The following is a 23,257-nucleotide window of genomic DNA, read 5'->3' as shown; positions in this document are numbered from 1 at the left end:
CAGGTGTGGTGTGAGCAGCAATGAGGTGCCGTGCTTTGTGTCTGGGGGATGTTACTGGCTTGGTGTATGAGTTCTGGTTTAATACGGTATTCGGGATCTGAAAATAAAGTAAAATAAACATCCCACTGGCCTCTGGGGGATTGCTGCAGGTTCATGCTGTCAGAGCAGGATCTGGTCCTGTCTAGCCTGTCCACACCTCAGCAGTCCCAGGGAGCAGAAACGTGAATTTTTTAACCAGAAAGCCCCCACCTTTTGTTCAGGGTCCCCTTTGCTCAGGGACACATCACCTCTCCGTCCTATGGTGGGTCCCAGTTGGTCTGGATGTCACAGGACATCAGCAGAGGTGACCCACCAGCTTCTCCTGCGCATCCCAGGCTGGGAGCCAAGGCTTTTGCTCTGCTTTGGCAGGAGGGTGACAACACAGAGGGTTTTGCTTTTCCAGCATGCTAACAAACATCGTCACCCTGTTATTGGATGAGGAGAGCGATCACCTGCTGTGTTTGCTGGGCAGGAGTGAGGCAAGGTCAGCTCCCTACCTCGGCTGACCCCAGCCAGGACAACAGAGTGTCATCTCCACCGTGGTTTTCAAGGAAAACACCAACGTATTTGTTATCCTTTGGTAAAAATTTACCCTTCTTCTTGGTTTTGGAGCCGGTTGGTGGAGTTGGGCTGGGCTGGGACACATGGGGCAGTGTTATGGGGGATCATTGCCAGCCCCCTGGCTTTATCTCACCCCCCAGCTGGACTCCAAAGCCCAGCCAGAAAACACCTTGTCTCCTCTGGCAGAGCCTTGCTCACTTAAATCAAGGAAAATAATTCAGTTTTTAACTTCTAGAGACTTTCTTCCTGCATTTACCAGAGGGAAACGGATAGGGTGTGAATAGCAGGGCACGATTAAGGGAAGTGAAACTGGGAATGTGTAAATGAGCAACTTGATCTGAAGGGTTAATGTTTCCCTCATCAGAGGGACAAACGATATTGCGTGACCTAGAGCCCCAATCACAGCCTGACGGTGCTGCCCAGCTTGTGGCTTACGCATTTGCAGCAAATTTCTTATCTATCAGCAGCGATTGAAAAGGGGGAAAAAAGGCAAATAAAGATCAGCGGTATTGTATCACCGGCTCTCCCTGCAGACCTTGCTGTACTGATAATCATTAACTCTCCCAAACTGAGAGCCACCACAGAGCTCAGGATTAAAACATAGTATTTCTCAAATTTACAGAAATTTAATGCATATTTGATGCTGCTTGAGGAGAGAAATGCCCAGTGTTTCCATAGCCCCTAGCTCCGCAGCATAGCCTGTGTGTGCCATGAGGAACATGACCCTTGAAAGCAAATGCACTTTAAACCCAGCCCCTTGCTGTGGGTGCAAACATCCCAGAGTGTTTTCTGTGCTCCTGTGGCCATGCACGAGTCTGTGCACTCAGCCTCTCTCCCAATTATAAGCCAAAAAGACGTATTTAATGTATACAGTGAAAGAAAGGGTCAAAAAACACGCTTAAGAAAGAAATACAAACGTCAATCTAAAAATGTATTTTATTGGGCTGCTAATAATGAACAGCGGTGAGGGCAGGGGGTGGTGAGCAGGATAATGAAAAGCTGGGGATCTGGACACAGCTGTCCCCTGCGTGCTCTGGGTATCTCGAGCATCCTCAGCGGGACCTCTCTCCTCCCCGCCTTGGGCAGGGGACGCAGAGAGTGGGGAGGGTCACCGTGGTCCTCCCACAGACCCCAGATGCTGCTCGAGCAAGCTCAGGTTTTTGGCACGCTCGACGTTCCCCTGCACACTGCTCAGGGCATCTGCTCGTGCAGGGAAATCAGCGGGCAGCCTCGAGGAGCTCAAGTCCAGCCTCACCGCCGGGCGGAGGAGCGAAGCAGGGTCTCGCCTGAGGATGCTCGGCGGTGCCCTCCCAGCTCCGGGCCAGCTTCAGACCCCCCTGGTGCTTGATTTACGCTGCTGTAACTGGGATCTGAACCCAGCCTCGCTAACAACCTTTCCCTTTACTGGAAACAAAATACGTTCATCTCCTGGGTTTGGAAACCCATGTTATTTTACTTCAACACAGAGCTCTGTCCCCCATCATTAGCAGATGTCCTGCACACGAACTGCGTTTACCTATAAGGTCTGCTTACTCCAAGCAAATGTTTCTCCACTTTTTTCTTTCTTTTTACTTCAATTTGAAGTGAAAGGTACAGTATAGGATTCAAATGCCTTTGCATTACATCGGTTTCTGACCACTCGAAAACCCCACGGAAAAAATGCCTTCACGAAACCGAAACGCCCGCTGAACCGCCTCGCTGCGTTTCACTCTGCCTAGCTGAACGTCCCTCTGATTTTCGTTTATTGCTTTACATGGCACTTAGCTTCTACTTATTTCAATTTTATTTTTTTATTAGAAAAACACCACCACAGATCCTGCTTCAGCTCTCACTGTGTGTCGGTCTTGCTGCCCCATGGAAGGTCGGGCAATCGCCAAAGAGGCAGAACCGCGGAGCGGCTCCAAGGAAGGTGATAACCTGGTGGCTGAAGCCCCACGTGCTGTGTCCCAGCTCGCTCCCACACTGAAGGCTGGCTGCAGGGCTGCAGGATGGGAGGACTAAGAGGAAACTCGCAGAAGGATCCCGAAATTTCCGAAAATTCCCCGAGAGCTGGCCGGCCCACTCGCCATGATCTGAGCGGTGCCTCTGACTTCTCTTTGGCTCGAGGATTTAAAGTTAAGGCAAAAATAAGACACAGTGTAGAAGCTCCATCAAATCTTTGGCACAACAGCAACAACAACAACAACAAAAAACGACTGTACACATGAGCTGAGAGGGGAACATTTCCCAGTTAAGCAAAGGGAAAAGTGCTAAATAAATTGCACGTACTAAAAGGTGGCTGGCTTAAAAACAATAAGAAGCATCGTTGTCCTTTTTGTTTCCTTTCTGTTCCAGAGATGAAGAAAGTTCCTTGGCCAATCGTCATCTCGAAAAGGGGTTTCTGCAAAAAAGCTGCTTGCAGTCTTCATCTGGATCACGCGACCTTTGCCAAGAACAGATGTAACTCTGGCTGGAAGCTCCTCCACTCTCCCTTCCCGGTTATTACTCCTGGAAAGAGAAAGAGGCATCGTCAGAACAGCGAGCACGTGCCGTCCTTGCACGAACGACCCTGGGTGACGCACTCTGGGGTTTCCTTGGGACTCATTGACCCACAGTGCAAGCTTTTAAGAGTCTGGCTTGTACAGCATCACCGTGTAGGTATGACGGCCACGGCCAGAGTTTGTAGAGCAGAGGGGCTGGGAGAAAGAAAGGACAAGGAAGGTTTGGGGAGGAAACAGAACAAGGTAATTCGGTGCTGGCTCCAGCTCCCGCTGCACGAAATGAGAAACAATGGCAAATGCCTGCTTTGGAAAAGACCTCTGGGTCCATTTTCAGTTTCAGAAGTCAATCTCTGCACTACAAAGGGAAAGCAAGCGAGCTGGGGCAGCCTGGACTCGGGCAGGAGGTGCGGTTTACGGTGGTATTTTGGTTATTGGATTCATCCCCATGTGCACGGCTTCTCAGCCCGCAGGAGAGGCTGAGGCAGGTGTGTTTGGGTAACTGTGTTCAGTACACACAGCTAAGGCCAGGTTCGCAGCTGCCACTGGAAAACGCACAGCTCCAACATGCAGCAGCTCCGGACAGGGAAAACCTCATCTAAACCCCCTCTGACATTAAAATAAGCCCTGTGAATATCCCACAAACAATCGTTAGCATACTTCAAAACACAGTAAAATCCTTTGGGCCTGCTCTTTCATGAGGTCACATCACAGTTGGCCAAACTGCCTTCATCACGTGGGCTCCTAAATCCTCCTTTAAGCAACTGAGGAATTTAGAAACTTGGAAATCAGATCCCATTTTCTGAGTCCAACCACTGTTTCTTGCTTTTCGCCAGTGGATTTAAGAGCCTTTTGGGGTGCAGTGCATCCCTGATGGTCCTTTGGACACAGTCATCAATTCTCCGGACAGACTAGTCATCTTGCTGACCATCTAAAAAGGTCAAACTCCTTAAAGCTGGGCTGAAAAGCGTTTTTTTTTTTTTTTCTCAAGCCGTTTTGTTGCTGTACTCTTTCCCCTTTTCCATTACGGAACTTTATAACACTAAGGTAGAAAGTGGTGGGACTCATTAGGTCAGCTTGATGGTTGGACTTGAAGATCTTGAAGGTCTTTTCCAACCTCGATGGTGCTATGATCTATGAATGTATTATTAAGACACCAATGTTTTATTTTATTAATACTAAAATTAGGGTTGCTGCTTGTGAGATGACCCATCCCAGGTGAGCATCCACACCGGGTTAAGGGGATGGGGGACACAAGACCCCCACTGCCACCCACTCCTGCCAAGTGCAGACCCTGGGGAGCATGAGCTCACCCTGTGGATTGGCACACACTGAATATGAAAACTTAGCTCATTATTGCAATTATCATCAACGATTTGGTGTCTCTGCTTACTAACACACTACCTAGCGCTGCCCTGAGCAGGAGGAACAACTGCCCCAATTAACTGGGACTCGAGATTTTGAGTAAATGAGGGTTAGGTGTGAGAATATTAAACAGCCTTGTGTATCGCAAACGTTTGTTAGGAAATGCCTAAAACGAATTTCCAGCGATAAATAATGCATATTAATAAGCTGTAAAAGAAATGCTGTTAGTTTAATTCATCACACATGGAAAGAAAAAGAAGAAAAAGGAGGGAAGTGACAAATGCTCTCTTTAATATTAAAAGCCAGCGGAGAGACAAATCCCCTGTCGCTGTCTGGGACAGCAATCCTGGCAAGCAAACCCCTTTCCACCGCAGGAAGGAATTACCCCGCAGGAGCAGCCTCGTGCCCCCATCCAAAGCCACTGGAGTCAGAGGGACTCCGGTTCCCTCTCTGGTGCCTCGGGGGCTCTTTAAAATGCTGAATACATCGCGCCTGATATTGCAGCTGGGAAAGATGAAGAGAAGGGGGGTGACCGAAGGCAGGTCGAAGTGCCACAGACTTGGGATGAGGGATGTGGGACGGAGGATGGAGGGAGAGAGCCCTCTGCAACGTGCTGGAGGAGCTCAGCAGTGCCATCGGTCCCCAGGGGCTCACGGTGGGGTGTGCTGGGTGGGAAGGGGCGCCCTGCCTCTCCCCCACCCTCTCCCACTCCAGCCAGGAGCTCCAAAGACAGATTTATTAAATGGGGTCTGCTTTAAACTAATAATCAGAACTCCCCTGGCTCTTGAATTTGACAACTGGCCCAACGACCTTGGTGAGTTCGCAGCATCCTGGAGCATTTCAATCTCTATAAATCAAAGCACTGCTGGAATTGAGTCAGCCTTTGTTCCAGGGCTTCTCCTGTCTTCTTGAGTCACATTTTCCTTTTTCTGCAGTTACCTGATAGCTGCGGGGCAGATCTTGCCCTAGCCTGGGTAACACAGCACGGAGCCCACCATGGGAGGCAGGCGCTGGAGCCGCTCGGATGCCCCTCGGAGCAAAGGGGTTTGGTGCTGTCGTGCAGCAGTGGGGTCCCACGTCACGTCCCTTTGGCAAGGAAAACCTCACAGCCCCATTAATTTGCTTGGCCTGCGGGGAGCCCTCAGCCTCCCACCTCTGCCCTGTTCACATTTGCCCTTTGGGCTGCTGGGACGTGGGGACATCTCAAAGCAGGAGCAACAAGCACGGGGCAGGGATAACTCGTGGGGGATCCAGCCCCCCCCGGGGACCCTCCTGCCATCCTGCCATCCCGCAGGCGGACAGACAGACAGACGGGGAGGGTTGCTGCTCTCCCGTGGTCCAACTCCTCCCCGGGGAAGCAGGCTGGCTGCCTGCCTGCCCGCGCCTGCAAGTGTGAGCGGGGAAAGGGAGCTATTTTTAAAGAGGAACCTCTGCTAAGTCAAACTGCAGAGAAAGGGAGCTATGGACCTCATTACCAGCCCCCCCCCTCCCCCCCGGCACACAGGACCACAGTCCGTGGGGAAGAAATGACACGCAGATCACCAAGGGTTTATCGATCGCGCTGCGATAATCGATATCAGCTGATCAATACCAGCGAGCACCGACAGCCGGGACCGGCCGCGCATAGCAGGGCTGGGAGCTGTGGCTTTATCTCGGGGCTCTGCATAAATAAATCCCGAATCCCGATGCAGAGTTATAGAAAAAATATGCTCCAAGCAAGTGGTTTCAGTGCCACACAAATGAAGCCTGCCGCTACCATTTCTCTTTTACAGCCTCAGCCCCTGACTTGCTCGCTCTGGCAAGTAGCTGCGCCCGCAAAAAGCGCTGCTCTGAACGTTTATTTCAGTGGGAACAAGCGTTACCTACAGTGGGAAATCTGCTCTGAGCAAAGTAGCAATGAGGCGGCATCAAGGCATGGCAGAACACCACAATAACTATTTCCTATAATGCAATAATTACATACATAACGTGAGCAATTTCGGTGCAACAGACTGCAACAATAGAGCGGCTTTTCATTCCGTGTGCACTCCTATATCATTTAATTATCGGGGAATATATATATATAAATATACATATATATAGCATCTTTAATTTTTAATTCCTTGCGTCTGTGCGCATCCACACACACACGCAGGCCCGGGGACTCAAAAACCCAAGAAACTAAATTCCAGCCGAAAACTTTTATTGAGCTCCAACTGCTCGCCTGTTATTCATAACCCAGTTTCCTCTCTCACAAAGAGACCTTTCGCATGGTTTTTTTTTTTTTTTTTTTTTTTTCCTTCTGCCTTGCTAACAGCTGCTCGCAGTGTTGTATCCTGAGTGATGATGAGGTTCTGAAAGTGTTTTTTTGGAACAGATGGCCAGGAGAGAGCCGGGGAATGTGCCAGCAGCGAGCTGGGGAATGCGCCAAGTCCTGCAGTGACTGAGTACTCCGGGTTCCAGCTCGCGTGCCTTTCCCCTGCCCTCTGCCCCAAGTGGCGCCAGCAGGACTTCCCAGCTCGCGCTCCGAACATCTGGAGTCTGCGACTGCCAGAAGAGCCGGGGAGAAGGGGGTGGGGGGGGGGGGGGGAAGCCAAAAAAAAAAAATAACACACACACAACCACCCAACCCAACCACCCAGCCCTCCCTCCCCACTCCGGCTCGGCTCCCATGCACGCCGCGCTGCTGCTGCTGAGCAGAGCGACCGGTGGAAAGCAAAGAGGGGAGGTTTTTTATGGAGGAAAATGAGTTTTTTTTTTTTTAAATTTTATTTTTCATTTTGACTTCGAGGAGTTTTCTGGCTGTTGTGGGGAATGGGGTGCTTTGCATAGGGTGTTTGTTGGGGGCCAGGTGCTGCTGCGTGTTGACCCAAGGGCTGTGGTTGTGCTGCTTGGTGGGGGGGGTGGGGGCTGCCCCATAGATATAGGGCAGGAGCTCTGTGGGGCTGGGGAGTGCAGCTCTGCACCCTTCATCCCTAATACCCTAAACAGACCAGTTAAGTCAGCCATCCTGCAGGGCACTGGGAGACAGGGCTGTGAATAGTGTCCCATAGCAGAAGCCCCACAAAATCCATGCTTGGATTCGGGTGACACTCGGGACGGGACCGAGCACAGCCCCAGGGGGACCCGGGCTCTGCTGGGGGTGCCACAACCTAAATCTCCATCGTGATGTGGACTCCTGCGTGTGCTGTGAAGGCCAAGGCTCGGTCCAGAGCACTTTTATAACCAACCAAAAATGAAGATTTCTTCAGAACACACTGCCCCCTCCCCCTTTCAATGCAGCTTATTTTTTTTAGGAAAAGACATTTGAAGGCCTTCAGTTACCCCCTTGGCCACTTATAAATGAGATCTCCAATCACCAAACACCCTCGGTCAAGTCTCAATTGCAACAACTTAAATCACTCTGTACCGGCAGCTAGGACTGGAAGGGGATTTTTTTTTTTGCCTAGCCAAAATAGTTGGAAAGGCTAACGCCAACTTTTCTAATTAACACAATGGAGTGGAAGTGGGGAAAAAAAACACCCATTAAGTTTCCTATTGCAACAGCTAAGTCTGCACAGCAACCTAACGTTAGGGATAGCAGATAATTTGCCTCAAAAAACAAAGCACAAGGCGACACACCATCCGGCAAATGCAACATCTGGAGCCCCGGCCTGCCAAAACAAACTCCAACCAGCTACCTTTTTGTGTGAAAAGCTCATGGTGCCCAGCATGCTGTGATCTGCCGGGGAGCTAAGAGAGAGGGAGACAGAGGCAGGGAGAGACACAACAAGAGGGAGAGGACAGAAGATCGGGGCGCTGCCACCGGAGCAGTGTGGCTCAAGCACCGGAGGTCTGCGTTTGGGCTTGCTGGGATTTTATTTTTAAAGGAGAACAAAAAGGGAAAAACAACAACAACAACAAAAGACCCAAAGTCGATAATTCAGAGGAACTGCTCAGCGAGCAGTGGTTTCTGAGACCTGATTAAAACCACACAAGGGCTTATAAAAACGTGCTGATTTCCAAATTAATGAGCGCGTGGTGATTTCGGGCCAAGCCATTGTATCCTCATCCAGCTGCCTGTGCAAGACCCCCCGGGAGAGACATCCTTTCACACCACCTGACATCCAGAGCTCGGATCCTCACTGCCCAGTTATCCCAGATCTATAGCTCCGCTCTGACAACAGCCTTTCCCTGCCTCGTGCCCACTAAGCCATCCATCGCTTGGCTCCAGGAGAAAGGGAGACACCTTAAGGGGCCTACCCTCAACCCTGGTTTTGCATCTTCTCTCTCCTGGGACTTGCTGACTGCTTGGGTTCCTCCATGATACCTACTGGTTTTGGCTTCACCTTCAACTGCTCTTGCCCTCAGCTGGGAAAATGGCACTCAAAATAAAATGACTCCTATCAGCAAGGGTAATCCACAGGGTCTCAGACTGCCCAGACAATCCTCAACTTGGACTTTCCTATATGGCAGAAATACATTTCAAGACCCTTTCCAGAAAGAAAAGCAAGGCAGAGTCAGGACCGGGACCCTCCCCAAGGGGACAAAGCCCAGATTTCCTTTAGGAGAGGGTCTTTGGAGAAGGGTGAGGATGGGCGTCCTTGGAGGATGAGAAGAAAATGCAGATTGCCTGCTGGTGACGCTGTTTTCTGGGGCTGGTGGTGGCCTGCATGGAGGCAGCAGGGCCAGTGCCCCGTGAGAGTTTCATTGTTCATACGCTCTCGGTAGGCTCGGGGCTTTTCTCCACACACACGCTTCCGAGAGAACTGTAGAGAGCAAACGCCATAAATGGAAGGATTTTCATTCTTAATTTATTTTTTTAATTAAGGGTGGGCCCAGCCCTAACCCTCAGATGTGAACACCCTGGGATTTGGAGCCGTCTGAAATCTGGCTCGGAGTTTTCTGTCTTGAAGCTTGCATCGGTTCGCATAAGACAAGACAATGAGTCTCAGCCCACCGGGCACTGAAAGCCTCAAAACCAGCCATGAAGTCTGCCCGAGCGCCATACAGGATGCTCATCCTCCTCCTTTTCCTACGTCCCACTTGGGGATCCACATCCCAGCTCCCACCTCCTGCCCTGGGTTTGGTGGCACCACACAGGGTCCCTGGGATAACACCTCCTGTGGTGCCACGGACCCCCAGTTTCAGGCCATGGACCCCAAAATGACCCCCCAGTTTCAGGCCATGGACCCCACAATGACCCCCCAGTTTCAGGCCATCCCCAGACTCATCCCCTGCACCTCCTCAGCCACAAGCAAGGACGACCACATCTTTCTGCGCACATCTCGCTTGGCACTGCTGCTCCGGGGGCATAAACACAGCCCGGGACAGGCAGAGGAAGCGACAGGGAGTGTGCTATTGTGTTTATTTATAAACTGAGCTTCTGCAGGATGATCTGTTGGGCTGAAGAAGAGGAAGACCAAGGAAACCCGAATCGGAGGCAGACCTTAACGACACTGGGAAGGAGCCTGCTCCCCAACTTGGCTGTCCATTCATCCATTAAAGTCCTGCTGATTTATTATCCCGCATGACAAGTGAGCCCAGAAAGCAGGGGGAAGTTCAATTCGAGTTTACAAAACTCTTTTTGTCATAAAAGCCCGAACAAAGACATCAATCACTCCTTTAATTTACCCATGTCACTTTCCAAGAGGAAAGCTGGCCGAGCGCTCCGCTTCCTCCTACCCCAGCTTGATGATGATTTCACCTAATTGGTTCAGTGTTAAGTAACCTAAAGGAATGCGATGCGTAATTAGATTTAGCCTTGTTTCCTCAAGATACCCACACGTCCTTCAGGTCGTACATCTTCCTAATGTGTTTATATGTCCAACGTCTCCGTTAGCTGCCTTTTTTTTTTTTGGTGTTGTTGTCGGGCAATTTTCGCAGAGATAAGTGTTGGATTAAACCAAACAGAAAACACAGCTGGGTGATGGCGTTTTGTGCTCTCCAACAGGCGACTGGCGGCTGGTTTCTTTTAACAAATAACCGCCACAAGACAACGCTAATAGGATCATGCCCGCGTTAAAACGCTCCGGGTGACTAACGAGAGGAAGAGCCCGTCGCGGAGCACGGGAGGAGAGCAAAGCTTTTGATTAGAGAAGAATGCAGTTATTGCGAGATCAGAGGAGAAAAAGCGAGAGCTGAGAAGTGGGAGAAAGACGGGGAATAAAGAACGGGGGAAATTTCAAAGGCTGAGAAAGGAAGGAAATCGCTTTGGATTTCTTTTCTTTTTTTTTTTTTTTTTCCCTTCTTTTGTAACTTTTACCGTTATTTGGGGGGCGGGGGGAGGCTGTAACATACCTTCCTTTTTTTAGATCTTCCTTCTGCTTGTAAGGTCCTAGTGCACTGCTCCACGCATTCAGAGAAGCTCATGTTACTGTGGTCAGCGCTGTAATCCAGGTCTGCTAGTCTGGCCAGGGAAAGGATATAGTTACAGGCTATTCTCAAGATGGCCAGTTTGGACAACTTTTGACCATAAGAATAGCAGGGAACCTAGAAAGGGTAACAGGGAAAGAAAAAAAAATTAGGCCAGATAAACAAAATACCTCGCTTGAAGCATGACAAAACAACTGTAGGTTATTTTCTTTGCAGCTTTTAACACAAATAGGAGCTCTGCTGATACGAGGCCATATGGTCCCAACAGGTTTTGCAGAAGAACTCCCCCGCTGATCTGCGCGGGAACGAAGCAGCACGAACCCTCTTGATTTCAGCGGGGCAGTTCTGCTGAACACGCCATGGCAGGATATGGCCCAGAACGCCTGCCTGTCGCTCAGTTGGCTTCTCGGAGGCCGGACCCTGTTTTTTTTTTTTGGAAACCTCAGACCCTCGTGCCAGCCCCTTGCTTGCGCCGCGTTACTCACCCCAAGTAACTGAGTGGCTACAGAGCCATCAGGGCCTGGTGGAATAAGGCAGCGATGGTGGCATAAGGGACATGTGTCACGACCTGGTGCTTTCGTGCTCAGACAGCGCTGGTTACAGCTTTCAGATCTGCTCTGCAATTCCTACCCTGCTGCCCCATGCTGAGCATCTGCCAAAGCACCCGTCACGTTGCCCCTCTGGAAGGACCCTCATGATATCTGATGCAAGTTACCTCTTCACCCTTGAAGATTTTTAGTGTAATGTGAAACATTCAAACGATTCAAACTAAACAGCATGTGTCTAAATAAATGCATGGTGTATGTTTTCTGCTGCAGAAGGTTTGATTGCCTTTAGATCACGATCCAGCAAAGTGCTACATGTGCGCTCAATTTTAGGCACGCAACTTCGACGTGTCCAGCTTTAAGAGAAATCTTCTGAGCTCAAATAGGCCTGGGGCCCCCTTTGCTAGTTTGCAAAATTGCTAAAGGTCATTCAGCCTTTAATGCACAAGAGTCTATTGCCTACGGGAAACTGGAGCCGGGCGTTTATCTGAAATCCATCCTAGCCGCCCGGGCTGTCCGAGCGCCCGTCAATCTAAGTTTTCATACGACATCAATCACCGGAATGGCCGAGTGTCCCTCCACCATCTGCCTCCATACCAGCTTCCATCCTCCTCATCCCTCTAGGGTGTCACGCTCCGCTTACGGCTGGAGTTTTTTTAATGCCTCTTGCCATGCTCACGCCTGAGCTTCCCTTTGCTCTGCCAGGCTCATCCCCGGAGCCACGTCCCTGACTTCAGGTAAGGTAAGACAGGTTCTGCCCCTCCACTAACCCCACAGCAGCCACACGCAGATGCCAAGGGAAGGGTAGAACAGCTCAAACATAGTATTTCCCCAAATATTTGCCAGGCTCCAACCAATGCCAGCCCCATGAACCCAGCTAGATGTGCTTTCTCTGTATTAGCAACCCACAAATGTTGATGAATTTGGTTAAGTTGAACCACTGTCAATTTTTAGCACCCACAACATCCTTTTGCAAAGTTTCCTCCCCCTTCCTAATAAAACAGCCCTCCTTTTGCTTGTTTGAACTTGGCTCCCACTGTCTTCACCTCAGCTCCCCCAGTTCTTGTATGAGAAGATAGAACAACTGGTTCATCCCTGCTGTGACACTCATGTTTTTAGTCCTCCATCATCTCTCCTTCCCCTTTTCCAGAAGGAGAAGAGCTAACCTCCTTAGCTGACTGTTGTGTAGAAGCCATCCCATACCTCTGAGCACTCTTGTTGCTCTTCCCTGAACCTGCCCTAGTCCTGGCATTTCCTTTTGCAGCTGGGAGGACCAGAACCACACGCAGTATTCACATTGTGGGTGCTCTGTGTATTTATCTAACAGATGCTGATGTTCCCTACTTTATTTTCTATTCTGTTTCTGATCACTCCTGGTCTGATTTGTGACCACTACCAGGCACTTGCATTGAACCACCTACACGAACCATAAAGGTCTCTTCTCCGAGATTATAGTCAGCTCAGAGGCTATCATTTCACATGGAAATCTGGTATGGTTTTTCCTTTACTCATCATTTTAGATCTACACTACTTCACCTGCCATGTATTGCCTGGTCACTCTGAATCATCTGGTCCTTCTGTAGTTCTTCTCATCCTGGCTGCCCACAACAAATATCTGTACCTTTGCTGAGCATTGCCAGCAAACTTCCCATCTTGCTGCTCACTTACACACACTGACATGTAGACACAGCTTCAAGCAGGGGGACCTTTAGGGTCTCCAGCCCCACTCCCTGCTCGGAGCAGGGCTAAATGCCAAGCCAGGATCCATTTCACCCACCCGTGACAGCCCTATTTCCCTACCAACGTTCCCTGCCCTTCCACCAATTCCCAATCCACAGGAGAGTCCGAGCTGCTTAATTTCTCCAACCACTTCAAGGGAGGAGCTCTGCCATAACGCTTACGGAAATCCAAACAGCTACATACCAGCTGGGCCACCCTTATCCATGAGCACAGGGATTCTAATGGAAGAATGCCATTGATCCCATGGGCCATTTGTTTTACAGCTGAGGTGCCCAGCGGTAGCTGACCTCTCCATAAACAAGCCAACAAGCTTCAAAGGGTCTTTTTCCGTACGTATAATCTCCTACTGATACCTCTGTGGAGGCCAGGAATCTATTTATCCTCAGGGAATACCCAGTGCTTTGGCCTCCAGTGGCATTTGCATGGAGCAGAAACCTCTGCTGCTAACACTAACGCCAAGAGGAACATCTCATCTGCCTTCAGATGGCCATACCTGGCCCCAGATGCAATAAGCTGAGGGTTATTTTGAAAGCACTGCTTCGGGCAGCAGAAACACCCGAGCCTCTTTTGACACTGATGTAGCAAGAGCAGTGGAGATCCCAGATCAAACGGCAGCGGGGAAGACCAAAGCAAGGCGGAAACTAAAATGGAAAGATTCAGTGAAATGTGGGAATAATTTCAGAATTAGAGCAAGGAGGAAGTTAAATCAAGTGGAAGGAAAAGAGACCACGAAGTCCTTGAGGCTGATGCACAGACGCTGTCCAGTTACAACACGAGAAGCCAGGCGAGCGCCTATTCCCCTCATCTGTTTTGCTCTCTTTGTGCTGTTCTTTTTTAATTATTATTATTTAAAGAAGAAGCAAAATCAAAACCAAACTGCTTTGTGGGGCATGTTTGCTACAGATTCCAAGAAAAGACCTCAGTGTTAACAGAGTTGACCAAGCCCTCGGCTGGGATTACACAACCCCGTTTCCCACATGCTGCAGCAAAGTCCAAACTGGAGCTGCCCCGTGCGTACACGGGAAGAGTTTCACCTCAGATACCACAGCGATGGGTGCAGGGCACAAACATTAGGAGATAAGAGGTTTTTTTGCCATGGTAACGGTGTTAGAATAACTGTTTTGTAGGAACCCTCCCTGTCTTGGCTCGGCTCCTGCCATTTGAATGCTTCCTTTTGAATTAAACATGGGAAATTGAGAGAGGAATGAGCCACTTAGTTCAGATCCAGATCCAAAGCTTCCCCAAGTGTGTGTGGGTGTGTGTGGGAGGGGGGTGAAGAAAGCAAATTTTGGTCTGGGCCCTTCATTAGCACAGAGACAGCAGCAAGGAGAGGACAGCTCTGCTTGGGTTGAGTGAAGGGTGTCGGTGACACACCTGGATGCCAAGAAATCTTCAAAATTCAACCCAAACTGGACAGAGTATCTTCGAAATGGGAAAAAAATGCCTGAAGCCAGCATGGCCATGCAGGTGCCATCCTCCCAGCTCCCCAGGGACCTGTGTTATGCCGGTCTTCATCAGGAGGAAGCACAGGCAGGTGTCTGCCATGCTCCTGGGGACTGGGGACCGATGACCCCTTTCCTCCTGCTTTCCTCCCCTGCTCATCATGTCAGAGCCCGACAGGGAGAGCTGTGAAGATGGGAGCTGAGAGGGTTTGCTCGGTGCCAGGAGGAAGCAGGGGAGAGCTCGGATTCCCCTGCTGTTAATTAAATCGTTTCCCTAATCTGACCTCATTGATTTTCAGCAGCGCAGCTCACCGTCCTGCCCGCAACATTCGCGATGATTAAAAGGAATTAGGAAGGGGCTGCAACTGAAATTTCACACCGATACGAAAGAATGTGGCTGTCTGCTAGGAAGGAAGGGATGCTGGCACCTTCCTTGGCTTTGGGAGATCAGCAGGGACCAGGGCTTCAGCCGGAGGATGCCCGCTGGTCACAGCCGTGGGGCTCTGCAGCCTCAGGGACCTTATCAGTGACCCCTGGGCTGACACAAGGCAAGATGGGTGCTCTTGAGACAGATTCCCAAGCAGAAGAGCTCTTTTTTTTTGGCAGGAAGATGGGACGGGATGTGACCTAACAGATCTCTTCCATCCTTGACGTCTGCAATCAGAGGCAGTGCCCTCGGAAGCCCAGAGATGTTCCCTTTGAAGTCCACGGGCCATCTGCCAGACACTTTGCTGTCGTCCACCAGAGACACGAGACAGAGTCGATTCCCACCCAGGGCACAGGAGAGGAGCCAGGGGGATGAGTTTGGGAATTTCAGGGGAATTCGGCCCCTGGGCTGCAGCAGGGGGGACGGGGAGGCAGACGAACGCCTGCAGCACGCCGTGAGCTAAGCCCTCCTGACAGCCGGCTCCTCCGCAGCACGCCGTAAGCTGCTGAATCTACCTGCCCTCTAATTCATCTGGTTTATTTTTGCACTGGGAGTTAAAACATGTCAGGCCCCCCCCGGGAGAGAACTTGGCTGCCTCTTCCTCCCATCCTTTCAGAGCACGCAGTGCAACTTCACTGCCTCATTGTCTGTGCGGTGCTGTGTGCCAAAAATATTTCCAGAAGGTTCACATAAATGTCCGGTGCTTCATAGTCCTGGCGTCCTCACATCGCTCCTTCCACCCCGGGATGAGCTGGATGTTTGCTGGGGTGAAGGCACCTCGGGGACATGCAGCAGATCAGGGCAGAGGGAACTTCTCCTGCCTCTGTCACCTCTGCAGGGCTGACATCTGTGGAGCTACTGGGAGGAGGAGGAGAGATTTACGGCCTTGATTAAAGGCTGAAGGCCTTGTGCAGAGCATCACCGCTTGGTTTTGAGTCATGTTACTTCCTGGAGTAGGTTTGGAGCAGGCATTTTTCTCTCTGTGTGGTTTGGGGTGAATGCATATGGGTCTGACTGGTTGTTGGTGCGTTCACTTTTGCTGGTAAAGGGCTTGGTTTCCCCACCTTGCTCGCAGTTATGTCCATCCCCCAAGTCCTCCTGACACCCCAGGAGGGACGATGACGACTCATACATGATGGAATCCTTCCAGGTGGAGCTACAGCACCCTTTTATGGTCCTGCCGGTACCCCCCGGCACACCAGGCTTTCCATGGGTGGAGATGGAGATGGCAGTCACCACACCAGGGAAGCAGCCCATGAAACAAAGCCCATGAAGTACCTGAAGCCAGGACCCAGGAGAGCTTCTGAGCAACGCCCCAGAGGATGAACCGTGATCCCATGGGCTCATCACACACCTCCTGTGATGTACAGCTCCCGGACAGGGAACTTTGCAGCACTGAGGACATCAGCAAAGCCTGATATGCCTCTCTCTTCCCCAAACATCATTCCTCCTGCCCATGGCACGGAGGCAGAAGCTGCCACCGACATCTACTGCAACGAGTGGGACCTTCAGGGCCCCTTCAAAGCAGGGCTTTGCACCCAGCAGGCCCAATCCTGCGAGCTCTGCGGGCAAACGGCACGGTCTGCAGGGGAGCGGCCTTGGATGTGGTCCCAAGCCCCAGGTCCCGTGGGCGTCGCGGCGTCGGGTGCTCCGCAGCTCCTTATTTCGGCCAGCGACGGGCAGCTATTTTGTGCCGTCAGTGTGGGAGGCTTTGTCTCTCTGCCACCAGCAAAGCACCCGGCGGCCAAACTGAGCTTAAAAACGTCAGCAAGAACAAAAGCAGCATCGCTCGGGCGGCAGCACCGGCCCCGACCCAGGCGCCTTCTCCTCTCGGGTGGGTCCACGCGGTGAAATAACCGTGCTCCTGGTTCGCTCCCAGCCCCTGGCTCCCCCGGCGCTCGCATTGCAGGAACATGAGTTCACTCCTTGGAGCGAATGAATTGGCTTCCTCCAAACAAAACCTAGGTGTGGTGCTGGGTGAGTTCACCCCAGGGATCCCTTCCAAACAGCAGTCTGGTTAACGCTGCCCCGGGCCTGGCTCCGCTCTGGCTTGGATGGTCCTCCAGCACCGTCCTGGGATGTTTTACACCCTCAGAGCTTCCTGCACATCCTCGGAACAGGCAGCACATACCCTCAGTGTCATGCATGAATAATATCACACTGCAGCAAAGCCTTACCTTACTGTAGGCGCTTTGAACCGCCTCCCAAAACAACAACTACACGGGGGGTATTGCAGGAGAGAGGCCGGGGCTATGGGGCACAGCAAATCTCCTCCAGAAGGGGCCACCCCAAGTGGGGAACGCTTTATTAGGTGACATTTTAGCAGGGTGGCCGTCACCTCTGCCTCTGAATGGGCCAAATTCTGCCAGGGAAGAGGAGACCAAGCTCCACCGAAGCTGTGGCCACCAGCCAGAGCTGGGGTTTTCTTGCTCCCTTGTCCCCAGCAGAGCAAACTGGGACTGGGGTGGGATGCACTGTGTTGTGAAACCAGAGGTATGGGGCCAAGGAGACACAGGCTGGGGACAAAGAGCCCGGGGGACGTGCTGCAGGGTAGCATCCCACCTCCCCGCCACCGGGCCTGCAGCCTGGAGAGTAACTTGAGAGTGGCTGAAGGCCGGGAGCAGGGGCTGGACGCGAAGCCCGCTGGAGGAAAGCAGGCTCCTTCCTCCGATTTCAGCGGGAGCCGAAAGAAAACACAGAGGTTAGCGCGGGGTGGCGGCGGCAGGCAGAGCAAATACCTCCCGACAGCAACGGGATTTGTATCAGAGGATAAAGTCAGCAACGGGAGCGAACAAGCCTCCTCCTTGGTGACATGCAGGCATTGTTTTCAGGAGTTTTGTCCTTTTGTCTGGGCTCTCCCTTATTTTCTCTCTCCGTGCATTGCTCCAGGCCAGTATTTTGTCATCTGCTGTAGCTGTTAAACCCCAGTGCCTGCCCGCTCTGCCCTGACCACGCTCTAAATAACTGCAGCATCCCTCTGGGCTGGCTCCAGTCACCGAGCCGCCCTGGTTAACGATGGCAAGGCACGGGGGATCGCGGGGGGAGCAGAGCACTGGGATGGGAGACCCGGGGAGCAGGTGATGGAAGAAGCTCTCAGCCTCCCTGCCACGCAGCAAGGACACAGCCAACACCAGCTGGACACGGTGTTGTGTCTGCAAAGGTGACAAAGAAGGTGACAAATTCGGGAAGATGCACAAAGAGGGTGAGCATGTGGTGATGCATCCCCAAAACAGTCTCAGGCTCCGTGGGTTTGTGATGAAGGCAATGCTCGAGCCGCAGGTCCTGCCTGCATTTAGTGCCCAGCTTGCTCCTGCAAAGCCCTACAGATGGCTCGCGCCAACGCCACCCCATAGCCTTGGGGCTGCTGCTCCTGATGTGCCACCAGGCTCCTGGCGGGAGCGAGCGGGGTCTTTTCTGCACCGATTTAACTACAAGCCGCAGCAGTCACGTGCATGCCAGCAGCTCCAAGTGAAAGGATGCTACCTGGGGGAAAAACTCAGCTCCAGCAGCTAAAAAGCCCCATAAAACTCAAAAATATCCCCAGAACCCACAGGAGTGCAGAGAGCAAGCCTGTCAGCTGCTAAAGCGGAGAGAGCCCTGTTGATGCAGTGGTGAAAAGATTTAGGAAAATGCCGATGCACTTCAAGGGAAAATAAATGTCTGCGGACACATTTGCTCCCAGCACAGACCCCGGCTCTTTCTCGAGGAGGAGCTGGACAGCAGTGCTCCGGAGAGGAACCAGATGTGCAAGCGAGCAGATCGGAGAGGCTGCTGCGGTTGTCTCCATCCACCGAGGGAGAGTTTGCTGCCACCTTAGGGTCTGTCGGCACAGCTGAGAAGCGCGAGCGCGACCCTTGAGCGTGCAAGGTGCTGGGGGGAAGGGTTCTGGTGTCTGGGTGCCCGTGGGGAGCCCTCCAGGACACGGTGCAGGAGCCTGCAGGGCAGTGCCTGCATGGTTATCCAAGGAGGTGGAAGGAGGGGCAGGGGCAGCACCCAGGAGCGATGCTCGGAGAGGCAGCAGCAGAGGGAGAGCAAAGCACAGCGAGGTGTCTCCACGTCTTTTAGGTGTTTTGGAGCAGGCACACAGCGAGACGGTGTTTTCCGTAGGGAAGCATGTTGTCAGCCTCGAGGCCTCCACCAAGAGAAGACTTTGAGAAATGAAACATGGGGGATGCAGGGAGCAAAACCATCTCCAGGCTGAGATCTGAAGGCCACAAGTGCCGGGACTGAGGAGAAGGGGCTGCATCTCAGGAGCAATTTGGTCCCACTTCCAGCATCGTGACCCTTACGGTGAGAGATCCTGGTTCCTCGTGGCCGTGACACAAAGGTGTGAGGACAGGGGCCATGGCACATGTGTCCTAACAGCGGGCTCTGCCTTCTGGAGCCAGCAGCCACCCATCCATCTCCCACCTCGGAGGCGAGCTACGGGCTCAGCAGCACGGCTGGATCAGCCTCTCCTTGTGTGAAACGGTCCATGGTCAGCTCTCTCTCCGCCACGAACTAAGACAACAACAACAAGAAGCCTCCTGCCATCTGGGGAGCCAGCCCAGGCGAGCCGAGACACGTGTGCCATATGTGCACAGCTGCGGCACGCGGGGACGCCGCTGCCACCCGTCTGCCCGGCACGCTGCGTGCCAGCTGCTCGCTTTGGGGTCGGGAAGATCGGGCATCACGCTGCGATGCCTTGCCCTTCCTCCTCCTCCTCCTCCTCACCTGGCATGGTCAGGCACCCTACAGCTTGCCCACGGTGGGCCCGATCTTGATTTGGGTTTCACCTCTTGCACGTCCCCAAGGAGGGGTGTCTCCAGCCCCGTGCCCCCCAGCAGGGTGGGGAAGGGGACGAGGTCCCTGGGGGTGCTGGGTGCCGCCGGATCCCGCACCCTGATCCCTGCCCAGGGAAGGGGCACGGGGCCGGCCGCACGCAGCCGCTGCGCTCCTTGGTGCTCTTCGGGGACGTATCGGTTTCAGAGCCTCAGGAAAAGGCTCCCAGCTGGTTAAGAGCCTGATCCGTGCTGACAAGGAGAGACGGGGGAAGAAGGAGAAGCAAAGCGAGCTCTGCGTGCAGCCTCGCCGGCTGACAGCACCCGGGGATTTCACCCTGTGCGGTGCTGAAGGCTTTTTGTACACCTGGGGGTGTGAAAAGACCGCGAGGAAAGCCCCCCTAGGGCGTCCATCTCCCAAAACAAACCTCCCCGTGCTCTCGCTTCACAGCCCCGCTGGCCAAGAGGTGGCAGAAAGCAACGTCCCTGGCTCTGACCCGCTCCCCAAAACCTCGCTGCGGGCGCGGATGGTTTGAGTGACAAGCCAGCGCCGCGCGGGCGTGCAAGGCGGCCGCCTGTCACCTGATGTCACGCACGGCACCAAGCACGCCGCTGGCAGCCCGGTCAGAAATGAATCCAAATGTCACCCGCCCGGTCGGGACGGCCAGCCCACCCCTCAGCAAACCGCTCGGAAAACCTCGCAGCAGACGTTTCCTGGAGAATGATCGCTTTCTCTCCGCAGGGCGAGCACAGCCCCGCCAGTGTGCTCCGGTGCCGACCCTGGAGACTGGCTTTCATGGGAAGAGAGGACAGCAACTTGTTCTCCGGGCTCTTTGGGCTCCCAGCTGAGTCCAGGGCTGAAATGATTTATGGAGACAGGGCCAAGGCCAGGAATCTGAGGCTTTTCAAGAGTTGCCCATTTCCCCAAAGAGCGCGGCTTTAATTTGTTGCTTGCCTGACTTGCGCTTGAGGCTCAGCCTAGAACAAGATTGCCAGTGATTTGGGAAATCAGTGCTACTTCCCCTTGCGGTTTTGGTGGTGTAGATGTCTGTCCATGGAGAATTAGACTGACACTTCCAAGCGCGTTTCACGCAGTCGCGAAACAACCGAGATAGGGAAGCGGCTTACAGAAACAAAATCCATCCGGCCTGGAGCCTGCATTTACAAGGGGCAGTCTCTGAGCACCGGAGGTACAGCACCCAGCACGTCCTGGGTTGCTGTGATTAGAGCAGAAGCTGTCAGATCCCACCGCCACGTGGTGATTAGAACTGCTCTGATTTAGATGCTCATCCTGACACACGGCCTCAGCCTGCGCTCCCTGCCAGGTGGGAGCCTTGCAGAGCTGGGTGCTGGGGCAGTTTTAATCCTCGGGGTGCAGCCACCCAGCACCCAGCGGTCACTGGGAAAGGCTTGAGGCATCCCAGAGAGAAAATGAGATGGGAACAAGCAGGACTGAGCCCTAAAGCGAGCGCACTCGGGGAATAGGTTCAGAGCTGGAAGACGGTAGCCAAAAGCCTGCCTGTGGGGGTCTGTGAGCCCCCCGCCTGCAGAGCTGCCCCCACCAGGCTGGAGGGACCAGCTAGGGGTGTCTGATGCTCAGCATCTCTCAGAGATGCATCTGCAGCCCTCCAAGCCCTGCACACCTCCTCCTTCCTGAGCACCTGGATCAGTCCTGCTGGCAGCTGGTGGCACAGCCGGCACGGCTGGGGTTGCAGCCTGACAGCAGATCTTTGGCCAGCAGCGAGCTGCTGCGGGGTGCCTGCCCACACGGAGGTATACAGGGCCCTAGTGGGGTCGGGCACTGATTTATCCCCACGGGGAAGGCACAGGAACCTCGACACCAGGGCACGTCATTGCTTCCTTCCCCAGATCCCCCATCACCTTCCACGTGCCAGGGAGGTGATGGGGATGGATGGATTTTGTCCAAAACACTGTTTACCTTTCGGAAGCTCCACCCTGCCAGCGAGAACGCCCCTATTATTCATTCACGGGAGCCCACGAGGATTTTTCAAGACCTCTCGAGGAGAAAGCCCGGCACTGTACACACTTCAAGCAGGCGCTATAGTAAAAAGCACGGGAAACTAGCCTGGAAGGGAGCCCAGCCTAACTCAGCTGTCACACCGAAAGCTTCAGGGGTGGCTGTGGGAACCCCACGGGGCCTTAGGGGCGAGGTACCCTGTGCAAAAATCACTGGGGGGGCAGCCCACCCACCCCAGCAGCACAGGCAGCGAGCACAAGTGCTCCTAGGACAGGAGCATCACCCCGACCCGCAGTTTGGGCACACGCCTCCCTTCACCCTCGCTGTTTGCTCAGAGGGGGTTTTGGGGGGTTTATTTCATTTCCCTCTGTTCCGTCCTGCCTCTGGGGAAAAGGTCCAAAAGTTTCCGAGCGCGAGCAAAATCAAACCCCCTTATTTATCCATATTGTTAGTAGAGTTATAAGTAAGGCTGGGGCTTCCAGGCATTCCCAGCCCGCTTCCCCTCCTGCCAGCCCCCCCTGCACCCCACAGCAGCCTCTCCCCCAAAATCCCAACCCCGGGGGGGTTGCAGCACCCCGAAGCGGGCTGGAAACCAGGTGGGGAGGAGCGGACGGACAGCGGCGACGGGGACAGACAGACAGACAGCCGGCCGGCCGGCAGGTACCTGCTTCCTCAGCGCCTCGAAGGCGGCGCTGATGGTGTGCACCCGGGTCCTCTCCCGGGCGTTGGCCAGCAGCCGCCGGGTCTGCTGCAGGGCTTTGATCTCCGGCGACACTCCGGCTGCTTCGGAGGCCCGGGGCCGCGGGGAGGCAGCGGCGGGAGGCGGCGGCGGAGGCCGGGAGGCTGCGGCGGAGGCTGCGGGGGGCGGCGGCGGAGCGGAGGCTGCGGCTCGGAGCGCGGCGCCCCGCGGGTCCCAAGCGGCCGTCGGGGCGTCGGGGGGCGTCGGGGGGGCTCGGAGCCCCGGCCTCCTGCCGCTCAGCACTTGAAGCTGGACGCGGAAACTTTTGCAGCTTGGCTGCTTGCGCCTCAGCCGCTTCAGGGAGCCCAGCTCCGAGGTGCAGAGGCGAGGCCAGGGCTCGCCTTCGCTCAGCGGGGTGCTCCGCATGGCGCACGGCGGCTGGGGGAGGTCGGGGAGGGTGGGGGGGGAGCCGCAAGGTTGAGCCTCACCGCTCCGCTCCCGGGGCCGCTGCCTGCCCGTGCCTCCAGCCTCCCATCTGCTCCCCCCTCGGTCTCGGCGGGCAGCGGAGCCCCGGCTCTCTCTGTATGTATGTATGTCTGTCTGTCCGTCCGTCCGTCCGTCCGTCCGTCCGTCTGGCTGTCCGCTCGCAGCGCCGGCAGCCGGCCCGCCGCCGCCGCCGCGGCGCAGATGAGCGGCTTTAAAGAAACAGGAAGGCTGGCTTTTTTTTTTTTTTTTTTTTCTCTTCCCAAAACAGCTGTGCTGCCAATCTCCTTTGTTCATCCCCCCCCCTCTTCCCTTCCCTTCCCTCCCACCCCACTCCCACTTTCTTCTTTAATCTCGCCCTTCCAGGCGATGGAAGAGAAATCCTGCCCCCCGGAGCCTCGCCGCGACCCACACCGTGCGCGCTCTGC

The 23,257-nt window shown here is 53.8% G+C and overlaps 1 protein-coding gene across 1 annotated transcript; it reads right to left on the bottom strand.

Annotated features, from left to right (window-relative positions):
- Window positions 1-1,518: 1,518 nt before the first annotated feature.
- ATOH8 (atonal bHLH transcription factor 8) lies at window positions 1,519-22,788 on the bottom strand. The gene is made up of 3 exons (XM_035547468.2): window positions 22,332-22,788; window positions 10,701-10,892; window positions 1,519-3,087 (listed from the first exon to the last, which is right to left on the bottom strand). The coding sequence occupies exons 1-3, from the start codon at window positions 22,770-22,772 to the stop codon at window positions 3,082-3,084; spliced, it is 639 nt and encodes a 212-aa protein (XP_035403361.1). The 5' UTR covers window positions 22,773-22,788; the 3' UTR covers window positions 1,519-3,081.
- Window positions 22,789-23,257: the final 469 nt, after the last annotated feature.

The sequence above is a fragment of the Cygnus atratus genome, chromosome 4 (assembly GCF_013377495.2).
Source record: "Cygnus atratus isolate AKBS03 ecotype Queensland, Australia chromosome 4, CAtr_DNAZoo_HiC_assembly, whole genome shotgun sequence".
In the NCBI taxonomy this organism is placed as follows: domain Eukaryota; kingdom Metazoa; phylum Chordata; class Aves; order Anseriformes; family Anatidae; genus Cygnus; species Cygnus atratus.
This window is presented reverse-complemented; position numbering and strand designations above follow the sequence as displayed.

Coding starts and splice junctions, on each gene's coding strand:
- ATOH8 (XM_035547468.2), bottom strand. CDS start 22,772: ATGCGGAGCACCCCGCTGAGCGAAGGCGAGCCCTGGCCTCGCCTCTGC. Junction 10,893..22,331: donor TCGAGGCGCTGAGGAAGCAG/GTACCTGCCGGC, acceptor TACCCTTTCTAG/GTTCCCTGCTATTCTTATGG.